This window comes from Giraffa tippelskirchi, chromosome 9 (genome assembly GCF_054371585.1).
Source record: "Giraffa tippelskirchi isolate mGirTip1 chromosome 9, T2T-mGirTip1v1.2.pri, whole genome shotgun sequence".
Taxonomy (NCBI): Eukaryota; Metazoa; Chordata; class Mammalia; order Artiodactyla; family Giraffidae; genus Giraffa; species Giraffa tippelskirchi.
The window spans coordinates 84,714,159-84,727,913 of NC_137283.1; the positions used below are offsets into that span (position 1 = coordinate 84,714,159).

The 13,755-nt window shown below is 39.2% G+C and overlaps 1 protein-coding gene across 2 annotated transcripts in view; it reads left to right on the forward strand.

Annotated features, from left to right (window-relative positions):
- The first annotated feature begins 1,403 nt into the window (after positions 1–1,403).
- Positions 1,404–13,755, forward strand: part of LOC145521682 (uncharacterized) — a 253,574-nt gene continuing 241,222 nt past the window's right edge. For both annotated transcript variants that reach the window (XM_081530497.1, XM_081530496.1), the window contains exons 1-2: positions 1,404–1,506; positions 9,944–10,026. Coding sequence is in view for 1 of the 2 variants with exons in the window: in XM_081530496.1 (XP_081386622.1) it covers positions 10,022–10,026 (5 nt within the window). In the remaining variant the exon portion in view is untranslated. The remainder of the gene's footprint in view (positions 1,507–9,943; positions 10,027–13,755) is intronic.

The following is a 13,755-nucleotide window of genomic DNA, read 5'->3' on the forward strand; positions in this document are numbered from 1 at the left end:
AAAATTGCTTTTCTGAATTTATCATGCCTTCCTGAATTTTGCATCCATGAGTCCTTTAAAGTATGGATTCAGGATGCTAACCAGACAGGTTTCTGGGCTGAAAGGATGATTTAAAAAAAGACCTTGGTTTATGTTAAATGCATCATGTTGCTCCACCCTGCAAGCTGCTAGGGTTTTGCCAGAAAACAGAATAAACCCTGGGTAGCTCAAGTGGAGAGAGTTAATTAACAGACTACTTGCCCAGCTGTAGGTCACAGTTGAGATAATGCGCATGGGATAGTGAGGTTCCCACAGAGAGCAAAAGGGGAAGTCTGCCTCACTCTTGGCGCCAGTGTGACAAGAGAAGGAAGTGGACTGATTGGGGTCCAGTGAAAACTAGAGCCACGGAGGAGAGGAGACCCAGTGGGAGCTGTGGTCATGGAGAAAAGTGGACATTTTAAGAGGTTCGCTTATAGAGCAAAGAAATACGGCAGAAAACCACAGCTCTCTCCCCTCTGGCCCTCTGATTTGCTCACCAGTTCTACTGACCTGCATAAAGCTGGTCAGCAAGAGAGCTCAGAAGATGCCATGTGAAATTGGTCTCTCAAGCCATAGAGCAGACGACGAAGGGGAGCTGGATGAGTTGGGGTAGGGTAGGGCATGCTGGGGAAACCAGAGGAGTGGCAACAGTGTAAATGTTAAGAGACAGCCACCTGGACATGAGAGGTGATAAAATCATGCATCTCAGCTTGGGACTGAACCCACAGTCTTTTAACTGAGATCTCACTTGGTCTCAGGTTCTTGATGTCTCATCAAAGAAAGAATTCAGTGACAGTAAGTGATAGGTAAGAAGTGGATTTATTTAGAGAGAAACACCCTCCACAGACAGAGTATGGGCTGTCTCAAAAGGTGGGAACAGCACCAAAGTATGGGGTTGCCAGTATTTATAGGTGTGCGTAATTTCATAGGCCAATGCATGGGAGGAGTAATCCAGCTGTTTGGGGGAAGGGGTGGGGATTTCCAGGAATTGGACTTCCACCCACATTTTGACCTTCATGGTCAGCCTTGGAACTGTCTTGGCACTGGTGGGTGTGTCTCTTAACTTGCGGATGTGTTACAATGAGTGTACACAGGGGCTCAAGGTCTAGTGGAAGACAATTCCTCTGCCATCTTGGACCTATTTTGTTCTAATAAGTTTATGTTGTGTCTTCAGGCTATGTCATTTTTTAAAGGTTGTGCTCTGTCCCCTTCCCTCCTGTTTCAGTAGCACAAGTGAACAATTCTGTCTTTTTATAGTTAGAATTTATGAGTTTGTTTTCTGATATAATTTTCATAGGACCAATGAAATGTATTGTTTATTTGTGTACAATTGTGATCTATCAAAATTCTTAGTTCTAATCTTTTCAGAAAGGTTCTTATTCTGAGAGCAACAGCTGGGTTCTTTTGAAGTTTCAGGGTTCTGCTGAATTCAAAATGGACTAATTTTCTGGAGTATTTGTTGTTCTTTGAGGTTGCTTCAGGCAGAAGGTAAAAAAGTAAAGATTTCACATTGCTCATGTGGTACAAAAGCATAAACTTCTGCATGCAAAGATATACGTAGAATATTTGGAACAAAATAATGTGTCTTTCCCATTTGTGAGATTTTTTTATTGTTCAGGAAATGCAATGCCATCCTTGTTGAAAACCTGTTCTGGAGAAAATTGGTTGGCCTTTCACATCACACATGGAAAATATATTTACCTGCTTGGTTCTTATGGAAAGTTTGAAGGTCAGGATAATTATACCAAATAACTATCATTCACAGAACTTCACATGACTCTTCTGTATCCACTTCTGAATTTCAAGCTTTCAAGGGATGCAGAAAAAGTTACAAAAGTTCATCCTAAAAACTTTTCCCTCTATACTCATAACTCAGAAATAAAAGAACAAAATGAAAAATAAAAACATCAACTATTTGAATTTCCATGTACAAATAAAATAATGATTGAAAGATAATTTGAGACTAGGGACCATACATATATTAGCATTGACTTTTGCAGTGTTATGTAAAATACTGGCTATGGTATTTATCCTCAGTAACAGAGACTGACCCATAAGAGAAATTTGAAGAAGGTTTGGAAGTCTATACAAAAAAGATCTTAATGACCCAGATAACCACGAGGGTGTGATCACTCACCTAAAGCCAGACATCCTGGATTGTGAAGTCAAGTGGACCTTAGGAAGCATCACTATGAACAAAGTTAGTGGAAGCGATAGAATTCTAGATGAGCTATTTCAAGTCCTAAAAGATGATGCTGTGAAAGTGCTGCACACAATATGCCAGCAAATTTGGAAAACTCAGCAGTGGCCACAAGACTAGAAAAGTTCAGCTTTCATTCCAATCCCAGAAAAAGGCAACGCCAAAGAATGCTCAAACTACCACACAATTGCACTCATCTCACATGCTAGCAAAGTAATCCTCAAAATTCTCCAAGTCAGGCTTCAATAGTACATGAATTGGGAACTTCCAGATGTTCAAGCTGGATTCAGAAAAAGCAGAGGAAGCAGAGATCAAATTGCCAACATCCGCTGGATCATTGAAAAAGTAAGAGTTCTAGAAAAACATTTACTTCTACTTTATTGACTATGCCAAAGCCTTTGACTGTGGATCACAACAAACTGTGGAAAATTCTTCAAGAGATGGGAATACCAGACCACCTGACCTGCCTCTTGTGAAATGTGTATGCAGGTTAGGAAGCAACAGTTAGAACTGGACATGAAACAACAGACTGGTTCCAAATTGAGAAAGGAGTACATATGTCAAGGCTGTATATTGTCACTCTGTTTATTTAACTTATATGCAGAGTATATCATGCAAAATTCCAGGCTGGATGAAGCACGAGCTGGAATCAAGATTGCCGGGAGAAATATTAGTAATCTCAGATATGCAGATGACACCACCCCTATGGCAGAAAACAAAGAAGAACTAAAGAGCCTCTTGATGAAAGTGAAAGAGGAGAGTAGAAAAGTTGGCTTAAAACTCAACATTCAAAAAACTAAGATCATGGCATCCAGTCCCATCACTTCACAGCAAATAAATGGGGAAACAATGGAAACAGTAACAGGCTTTATTATTTTGGGCTCCAAAATCCCTGCAGATGGTGATTGCAGCCATGAAATTAAAAGACACTTGCTCCTTGGAAGAAAAGCTATGACCAACATAGGCATCATATTAAAAAGCAGAGACATTACTTTGCCAACAAAGATCTGTCTAGTCAAAGCTATGATTTTCCCGGTAGTCATGTATGGATGTGAGAGTTGGACCATAAAGAAAGTTGAGCACCAACGTATTGATACTTTTGAACTGTGGTGTTGGTGAAGACTCTTGAGAGTCCCTTGGACTGCAAGGAGATCAAACCAGTCAAGCCTAATGGAAATCAGTACCAAATATTCATTGGAAGGACTGATGCTGAAGCTGAAACTCCAATACTTTGGCCACCTGGTGCAAAGAACTGATTCATTGGAAAAGACCCTGATGCTGGGAAAGATTGAATGCATGAGAAGAAGGGGATGACAGAGGATGAGATGGTTGGATGGCATCACCTATGTGATGCACATGAGTTTGAGCAAACTCCGGGAGCTGATGATGTTAGGGAAGCCTGGCGTGCTGTAATTCATGGGGTCACAAAGAGTCAGACATGATTGAGTGAACTGAACTGAACTGGTAAGTTTACAGAATTTCTGAGAACACTGGAGAAACAGGCTTGGGAAACACGCAGGAATAAACAGACCTTGCCACCAGAGCCAGTCTTATGACACAGGACCCTACTGCTGATACTTATCACTGGACTCCAGACCTTACCTGGCCTCCCGTGGACAATGTTTACAGCCGTGGCCCCACTACCATTTTGCTATGCAGGAATGGAAACTCTCCTATCACTAATGGCTGAATCAGAGTTCCAGCCTTTGTTACAAGCCTATACCCTATCTGGAAATGATTTATTGTTAAGAGGATCTGACTTTTTTTTTTTTTGCTTCTATGGGGAAATATAGATATACTCATCTTCCTGTTAAGATTCCTAAATTTGAGAATTCCACAAGCAAGTCAGAATATTTAGATGGTGGGTGATTAAAACAAGACAAAAGCCAAGCCAACCTTAAGCACAGTTAGTATAGATGTGTGTTTACATGCTCAGTCACTTCAGTTGTGTCTGACTCTTTGCGAACCTATGGACTGTAGCCCGCCAGGCTCCTTGTCCGTGGGATTCTCCAGTCAAGAATACTGGAGTGGATTGCCATGCCCTCCTCCAGGGGATCTTCCTGACCCAGTGATTGAATCCAGGGCCTCATACGTCTTCTGCATCACAGGTGGATTCTTTACCACAGAGCCACAGGGAAAGCCCTAATTTTGATGCAGAGTCTAGTATTATCTCTATTACAAACAGAATAAGTTTGAAAGAAGGTTCCAGATGTAACATAAAAAGATTTAGACAGACCAAAAAAAAGTTACCTGATTAGGAAATGTTAAACATATCATACCTAAGTGATTATGGTGTCTCCTTTACAGAGATCTTTTAAGATAAGTTTCTCATTTGATTCAGTTCAGTTCCGTTCAGTTCAGTTCAGTCACTCAGTCATGTCTGACACTTTGTGAACCCATGGACTGCAACACACCAGGCTTCCCTCTTCATCATCAACTGCTGGAGCTTGCTCAAACTCATGTTCATTGAGTCAGTGATGTCATCCAACCATCTCATCCTCTGTCGTCCCCTTCTCCTTCTGCCTTCAATCTTCCCCAGTATCAGGGTCTTTTAAAATGAGTCAGTTCTTTGCATCAAGTGGCCAAAGTATTGGAGTTTCAGCTTCAGCATCAGTCCTTCCAATGAATATTCAGGACAGATTTCCTTTAGGATTGACTTATTTGATCTCCTTGCAGTCCAAGGGACTCTCAAGAGTCTTCTCCAACACCAAAGTTCAAAAGCATCAATTCTTCAGCGCTCAGCTTTCTTTATAGTCCAACTCTCATATCCATACATGACTAGTGGAAAAACCATAGCTTTGACTATAAAGACCTTTGTTGGCAAAGTAATGTCTCTGCTTTTTAATATGCTGTCCAGGTTTTTCACAACTCTTCTTCCAAGAAGCAAGCGTCTTTTAATTTCATGGCTATAGTCACCATCTGCAGTGATTTTGTAGCCTAAGAAATAAAGTCTCATTTGATTGGAGAAATGTAAATATGTGTTCTATATTATCACTTTGAGTTTGCAATGTTTGATTTAATTGATCCTTATTTTGAAAGTTGGATTTTTTAAAAAGACTTTTGATGTGGACCATTTTTAAAGTCTTTATTGAATTTGTTACAGCCTTGCTTCTGTTTTACTTTTTGGTTTTTTGGCCCTGAGGTGTGAGATCTTAGCTGTCTGACTAGGGATCAAACCCACACCCACTACATTGGAAGGTGAAGTCTTAACCTCTGGACCACCAGTGGAATCCTGAAAATTGTATTATTAATGAGGGTAGAGATTGTTAGAATAAATACAAAGAAGACAAAAACTTAATAAGAATTGATAAGTGGAAAAGGGCAGAGTCATAGGAGGATCTGATGAGTTGTTTAAGATCACTTGCTATGCTTCTTAACAGAAATATCCCAAAGATGAACATGAAGTATATTAATATTGTAAATCCACTAGATGTTTTAAAAATGTAAATGTATGTCTCTTAAAATAGATAACAAAATGATGCAATTAAATCTTAATAATCTAGTTTGAATTTACTCTGAAATTAGTTTCAAGGTGACCCATATCTTCTATTCTTAATAGAAACTGAGAATTAGGGTCAGGATCCTTGTTTGGAATTTAATTGTGTTTCTAAATAGGATGACATTTTGGATGAATTCTACAGGTGTTTATTAAATCCGTTTTATACTAAAAGCACCAGAGTTACAAGTAAAAGATGAAGGCAACACCATTTCTGTTTTGAAGAAGTTTTTATTCTAGTGGGGTCAGAGACATAAGACTGATATAAAGTAGAAAGGCTAGGTACCAAATACATTCCAAACTGCAGATGGCTGGAGAAAGGCTGCATGCATTCTGCTATGGGAGATAAGATGAGGTTGCTTTTGAACTAAGCTTTGGAAGAGAAAAGTAATTATAATTGGAAGAAAGTGAGGAGACATTCCATATAGGGATGGGAGCAAATTTTCGAATATGAGATGAGTGTGTTTGTTCAGGAAACAGCTGATAAAGCTGCAGAGAAAGAGTGTATGGTTAGCAGAGGAATGGAATCGAAGGGCTTAAAAGCTGGCCTGACATCATATATTATGGTAAAGAATTTGGCCTTTGTCTTAAACGCTATCTGGACCTCTGCTGTGTTTCTCCCACAGCTATCCTTCTTTACCATCAAAATCTCCATTTTTCTCACTATTGGGTACCTGAGGGTTGAATATCTAAGCCCATCACAGTAATTTCTTCCCCGTTTTCAGTGATTGGATTAGGTGTGAAAGTGATTTGAAACCTTGGTCACTGAGATGTAATGGAATGTATATTGGGGACCTCTAGTAAAGGAACCCAAAACAATGAGTTGATTCTTTCAGCCTATGGACACTGACAGACAATATGATGCTTGGAAAAGTGGCAATTAATATGAGCCCAGAAGTAAAGCAGAAGTCTATGTAGAGTCCTCTCTACACTGAGTTACACAAGTAGCCAACCTTGGAACTAGCTACTTGGCCATTTATAGTTATGAGAGATCAGGAATTTTGCTTCTTGGTGCAGGCTTTTTTCTCTTGATACTTCATTATTTGTACCAAAAGCACCTGTAATGATAGATCTCTCTTGCTATGACTCAATTCTGCATTCTCTTTGGGACATTCTGAATCAAAGTTAATGTTTACTTTTTCTGTCTGTCCCTCTAGGTGGAAAGCTTTTTCTTGTTTATCAGAATTACTTTTATAATTAATACATTTCTTATCTAGGAACAAGTTCACTTTCTGAAGTTCTGTTAAACATTTATCCAGTTGTTATATCCAAGAGAAGAATAGATGAGTATGGAAAAAGTCCAAAGGTTAAAAATGTCAAATATATTCATATGCTCTAGAGCTTTCATTGTTTATTGAAGCAAATGAATTTTTCTGCAGAAACCTGTGAGTATTGGTACTGTCTGTATTACTTGGGAGAATGACAGTCATCCTTATTGGCTTCTCATTTGAAGAAAACAAACTTTCAGCAAAGTTTTCATGAAAGAGATTATTCTCCTCTCTGTAGGGAACCCTTTGAGATCTGTGTTGCGGGTCAGGAAACTGAACCAGGCAACAAAAAGTCCTTTGGAACCTAAATTTGCTTGTTGAGATTCTGCCAACTCAGGCTTTATTCTTTTTCCTTCACTCCTGATGATTCTCTTATTCTCCTTTGTTTGGAGCAGGCAGTACTGAAATTTCACATATTCTGATCTTCCCAGTAAGCGCCAGATCTTTTCCTCTGATCAGTGTGCTAATTCATAATTAGAATTATCCCCAGTAACTTGACCATACCTTCATCTGATCAAATAAAGTCTGGAAGCTGATTCACAAGGCACCATCTCCTTCACTACCATGGTTATTTAAAGCTGGGGGTGTTGCAAACTTTTAGGAATCCAAATTGAGTTGAAACCCAAACTTCATGTATAGTAATGTGTTTATTCAGTCATTAACTTTCTGAGTTTCTGGATGCCTAATTTCCTGACTTACTCAAATCATGAACATTGTTTGAATACCTCATTTACATTTCTTCATTTAAACAAAAAGACATAAAGGGTCTGAGTTGTGTACTTTGAAGGCATTATTAATGCAAAACTTCCCTGAAAAAGAGTTTTTAAGTTTTTTTGGTAATACTTTTTACTTTTTTAAGCATGATTTATGTCTATTTAGAAATATGGAAAATACTGAGATAATGAGAAAAAAGAAAGTTGTACCAAATCACATCAGGGAGGCAATGAAACCTTATATTTATTTTTCCATATGTGTTTATAAATGTGCATAGAATGTCTGTGTTTGTACACACACATATATACACATGCATTACATATAGATAAATTCATATTAATATTTATTGTACTCACTGGATTTTAGGTAAGTGTTGATTTAATTTTAAACTTATATACAATTTGCTAGATTAGTGCAAACAGCTTCAGCATACTCTTTACTAAGATTCAACAGTTGTTTACATTTTCCCCATTTATGCTCAAAGTTTTATAACTTGCTGTTTTATTTAGCAAGTATAGCATATCTTCTGATATTTACCAAGTATAATTATATTGTATCATTCTAAAGATGATGATGCTTTCTTGGTGGCTCAGACAATAAAGAGTCTGCCTGCAATGCAGGACACCTGGGTTCGATCCCTGGGCTGGGAAGATCCCTTGGAGAAGGAAATGGCAGCCAACTCCAGTATTATTGCCTGGAGGATCCCATGGACTGAGGAGCCTGGCAGGCTATGGTCCATGGGTCGCAAAGTGTAGGAAACGACTGAGCAACTAACACACACACAAAGATGACAATGGAGATGATGTTGATAGTAATGATAACGATTGCTAAATACATTTTGGACGTTTTGATGTGTCAGACACTGTTCTAAGTGCCTAACATATTATGTCTCTTAACCTTCAGATATACCTAGAAGATATGCACTATGATTACCCTAAGTTTAAGGAACATAAAGCAGAATACAAACAAGGGAAGTGACATAGAAGTGACAAATGAAGAAGCAAGGAGCTGGTTAAGGAAAAATCTCAACCCTTGTAAGAGGTGCTGCAAATAGACTATGGTTCTCAATGTGTCTGAACCAGACAATTCATTACTCACGGCACAGCAAACAGCAGGAGAATTAGCATGATAATGCCAGTTTTCCTGACCCTAAGTCTCAGGGAGGGACTCAATGGATGGTAACTCTTCACACAGTCATGTGAACCTTATCCCAGGATTCTTGGGTGAAGGGCTCAGTACCTTTTGTTGCAGGCAATAAACAAGCCCCTCAGTCTCATGGTTTCATGCTGTGGTACCATTTACCTACTTTATTGCCCACGTGTCAAATTTCCCAAACAGTATCAGAGCAGAGGAGGTTAGACGTGTAACTGCAAGCACTAAGCAAGGATATATGAGGGGTGCTCGACGCCCATGGCCAACTACTTTCCCCGGCTGATTTGTATGCAGATGAATTAAGCCCACAAAACTGATGATATATTATGCTATCTCTCATCTCATTTTATAAGTATTATTTGACTAATTCAGCAGTTTGACCATAAAGAGTGTTTCTATTTTTTTCTTAACCAGAGAAATATAGTTATGATAAACATGTTTCACACAAATCTGCTCACTTCCCTGTTTATCTACTTTAAATAAATTTCTTGAGCTAGAATGACTGCATCAAAGATAAGTTTTTTTCCCATATGATAAGGTTGTACCCCTGAAGTGTTTCATTAGTCAGTTTTTCCAGCAGCATTTTCTACCAATAACAGCATTGCCTCTTCTTTTCCAGTATTTATATCTCAATACAGCCGATATCTTATCTTTGTTTTGTTGGGTTGGCTAGAAAAGTCAATATTATTGGGCATATTCATCTAAACAGAGATACATTTTTAATGGAAGTTTTATGTTTTCAAGTGACTTATTACCTATCCAGACAATATGTCTTGCTAGAAACCAAATTTATTTGCTCATCTGTTTTGTCTCCTATAAGGATCAGAATGTTGATGAATACCTGGAAAGGTGGTTAAAGTCAGCATTTTATAAAATTGCAACTAAAAGAATATCTTCTGGTCTATGCAACAAGAACTACATATAGTACTGGACTATAAACTTATTTAATTTTATTTTTTACTTAGGGATTCTCAGCAGTGGGTGCTTTCAGACACTTCCATTGTTTTCTCTCATAATGGAACTAGTGAAAATTGTCAGGGAGTGTGGACAAAGGAGTGGTTTATTCACAGGTAATTTTCATGTTTCTTTTTCTAGGATCCACTGACCATCTCCTGTGACCCATTCTGTCCTTCTGCAGTGGTTTAGTCCAGTGTCAGTCTGCCTCAGGATGTGATGCTGTGAGTACAATTTGCATATCATTTCTAGTCTTCGCCTGTGTCTTTGTTCAGGGTTCATTTGAGTTTGAGTTTTTATCACTGCCTTACCTAGGAGTTTTTATTTCTTTGTGCAAAAAGTTGTTCTCCATCACTCATACCCTGGGAGCAGCCTTGCTCTCTGTGAGGCACCAGTTCTGACTGTGCCACTCATCTCATTACTCTGTGCCTTTGTTGCCTCTGGCCTTTGTGTTTGGAACCTCCTGTGGCCAATGGCTGCCATGAGAAGGTCAAAGCTGCCGTGAGACTGTAACCAAGCAGGACCCTACGAGGCCTTCCAAGAATAGACCTCTGCCCATGTCCTCTGCCTGCCTTTTGTCTGTAGAACTTTAGTCAAAGGATGCATTTAATCAGGCAACTGAGGAAAGGCAGAAAGAAAGGAAAACAATCAAGCAAGACAAAATAATAATACTTGAGCCTTTAAACGAAGTCAAGGACTTTTAGTTCTTTCTCAAGGACTATAGATACTATTCTGAGCCATGTCCTTTGAGCTGTTTTGCAGAAACTGAAACCCCCACCAGATGGAAGAAGTTAACTGTCTGCTGCCCAGAAGCACTTAGACCCCAGGTTGGTAGGAACCAGAGGCTGATGATGCTAACTCCTGACTACCTCCACTTGGTCAGAAGAATGTCCATGAGTTGATCATGCCCTGTTCCTCACTACTGGCTCCAGAGTGGGTCACATAGTCTTGAGGGCATCAGCCCCCTTTGCCTGGCAAAGCAATAAAAGCTACTCTTCTGTACTTCACCCAAAACTGTCTCCATGTTTCTATTTAGTGCTGGTGAACAGAGGCTGAGTTTGGGCAACATGACTAAAATGATTCATGGAAGGCCAGCCTTTGAGGTGGATTTATTTTTCCCTCCACAAGATGGATTCTCTGGTGACAATAAAGAACTTGCCTGCAATGCAGGAGACTTGGGTTCAGTCCCTGGGCCAGGAAGATCCCCTGGAGAAGGGAATGGCAGCCCACTCCAGTATTCTTGCCTGGAGAATTCCATGGACAGAGGAGCCTAGCAGGCTACACACTCCATGGGGTCATCAAGAGTCAGACACCACTGAGTGACTAACACAGCAACAACTTTATCAACAACCGCAAGATGGCACACACAGTGTTTCTCTCTTTCAGTGTTTACCCTGACAAAAATGTAAAATTTTAACATTGTCAAATAGAATTTAATGAATAGTATGGCTTATTTAATGTGACTTCATGTTGTTTCTCACCACATTGTGATATTAAATGTTCCTCCTCTGGAATTCCACTGGGACCCAAGAGAAGACAAGTGATAATCTGAGGGAGAAGGTACACCAGTTAATTTCATGGGCTGGTGACTCATTTCCTTTGCAGCAGAGTGTCTTCCATAGTTAACAATTCTAGGTACCTTGGGCTCTGTCCTCTGGTGCAGATACCCTTCAGAACTATTCTGAATGGAGCCTGTAGGCTGTAAGAATCAAGGCTGACTGTTCCAGCATCCTTTGCAACTGTGTCTAAAAGAAATCTTGGTGCTGAGTTTACTATCTTGCCTTGAACCATTTGCGTCCTAGTGATCAGAGAGGTTTTTTGGTTTATTTTTTCTTTTCTCTTTTTTCTCTTATTTTCTGAAGTTAAATAACATTCTTGTAGACTTCAGTGAAATCCCTGTGGCTGTTGTTTGGTTTGGAGGAGCTCTGCTTGCAGTGAATCCAGTCAGAAAACTTGTTGCATCATAGCGCTCTGTGAGCTTGGCTGAACTCTCGGGGCCGGGTTTATGATTCTTATCAACATCTCTTCCTGGGATTCTGTAACTCTATATTTATCTGCTTAATGACCTTAGTGTTAAGGTCTAGTAGAAAAATAATGGCCAACAGGACAGATTTCTTTAAACTATTCATGTATTTATATCTTTCCCAAGCCATGAAATCCAGTTTAGCTTTTGAATTATTTGCATATTTGTTATGTTGAAGCTTGAGGATGGCACACAGTAAGGGAATTCTTTGAAAGGGCCTATGGAGAATAATACCTTTCTAACTTTCTAGCTAATTGCACGTGTTATCATTCTAAATATTATGATACTTTTTTCCCAATCAGAACATCAGAACACCTAAATTGTAATATGTGATCATGCAAATAATTTGGATGCTACATTTTGGCAAGGCACATCATTTCTTAATCTGGAACACAGCAATCTTAGGTCCAGGTCCTTCTTTCCTTTCGGCCTCTAGACAGGGAATTTTCCCCTCAATTCTGCCTTTGTAGCTGTCTGTTTCACAGGTTGTAATCTGCATACTCTGATACCTTTAAATTGACTATGACACCCGTTAAAGCCTCACTTTTTGTGGAACTATGTTCTGAATTGTCAGGGATAGCAGATGTTAGCTGACCTCTTTTGTTATTGCCAAACAGAAATTGCTGGTTTCCTACTCCTTGTTAGAGGAATCCTTATTACCCTTCAACATGTACTCCATTTAAATTCATCCAGTTTTGCTTTTTTTTTCCTCATATGAATTTATTTACAACTTCACTTCTTGTACTAATTTCTGTTGCTTTTAAATTTGGCTACAGATGAGTGAATCCCATTCAAAGAAGCTCAAGTGAAAGAGCTCACGTTATTATCAACATTCACAGGTATCTCATGAGGCCAAAGGCAGGATGTATATTAGACTTTAGGAAGGAAAAACTATGAATCTAAAAGCCATCTTCTTCATTTCAATTAAGTTGATCTCCCATCTCTGTGTATCTTTTTCATTTGTTTCTCTCTACTGACTAGAATTCTGTTGGACCAGAGTGGTAATTCTGGCATTTGGTACTCTCAGCGGCAATATCTGTGTCCTAACTCCAGTCCACAGGTGAGTGGATCTGATTGGTCGAGTGGGGATCATTATGCCTTCACGTCCAATTAGCTCTGACTGTGAGACTGAGCTGAGTAGGACCCAGAGAGCTGTATAGCCATAAGGCTTTGGGGACCTATGATCTGGTAGACATACAGAAAGTAATTCATTTTGTTCTCCATTGGGTAGAAGCATGGATGACATGGAACAGCATTCAATAGTGTCTCAGCTGAAGTGACTCAGAGAGTTTGTTAATTTTATCCATAAGGCTTTGTAGGTTATACTGAGTTTCAAGGATACTTTCACTCATTAAACTCAAGGTAGCATTATTATTTTAGTTTTATTCTCTGCTGTCTAAATAATATCCACATGTATGTAGCCTAGTTCAGTACTAAAATTGATTTACACTTAATTTTAAGCTCACCTCCATTTGCTTTTTTAAAAAGTTTCTTTATTTCATTCTTTCTTTGCTGGATTTCACTGGCCAATCATTTCATGAACAAACTCAGGGATACTGTAATCCCTAAAGCCTATTTGAAAATGTGTGGTTTCTTTACAGTTGAAGAACATCTTTTGTTCACAATTTTGGTTATGGTGCTGTACTCTGTCTGCCTAGAGTGTTGCTGTGGAGAAGTCTGTGCACGTGTCTCTGTGCCCAGTTGTTGAGTCATGTCTGACTGCTTGCAACCCCATGTACTGTAGCCCACCAGGCTCCTCTCTTCATAGTATTTTCCAGGCAAGAATACCCCTTCAGGGCATCTTTCCCACCCAGGGATCCAGCCCTAATCTGCACTGGCAGGCAGATTTTTTTACCATGTGACAATTTTCATTTGATGAGTTTTCTTTTCAAGAGTAATAAATATGTGTGTTTTGGGTCTCTTTTGAAGT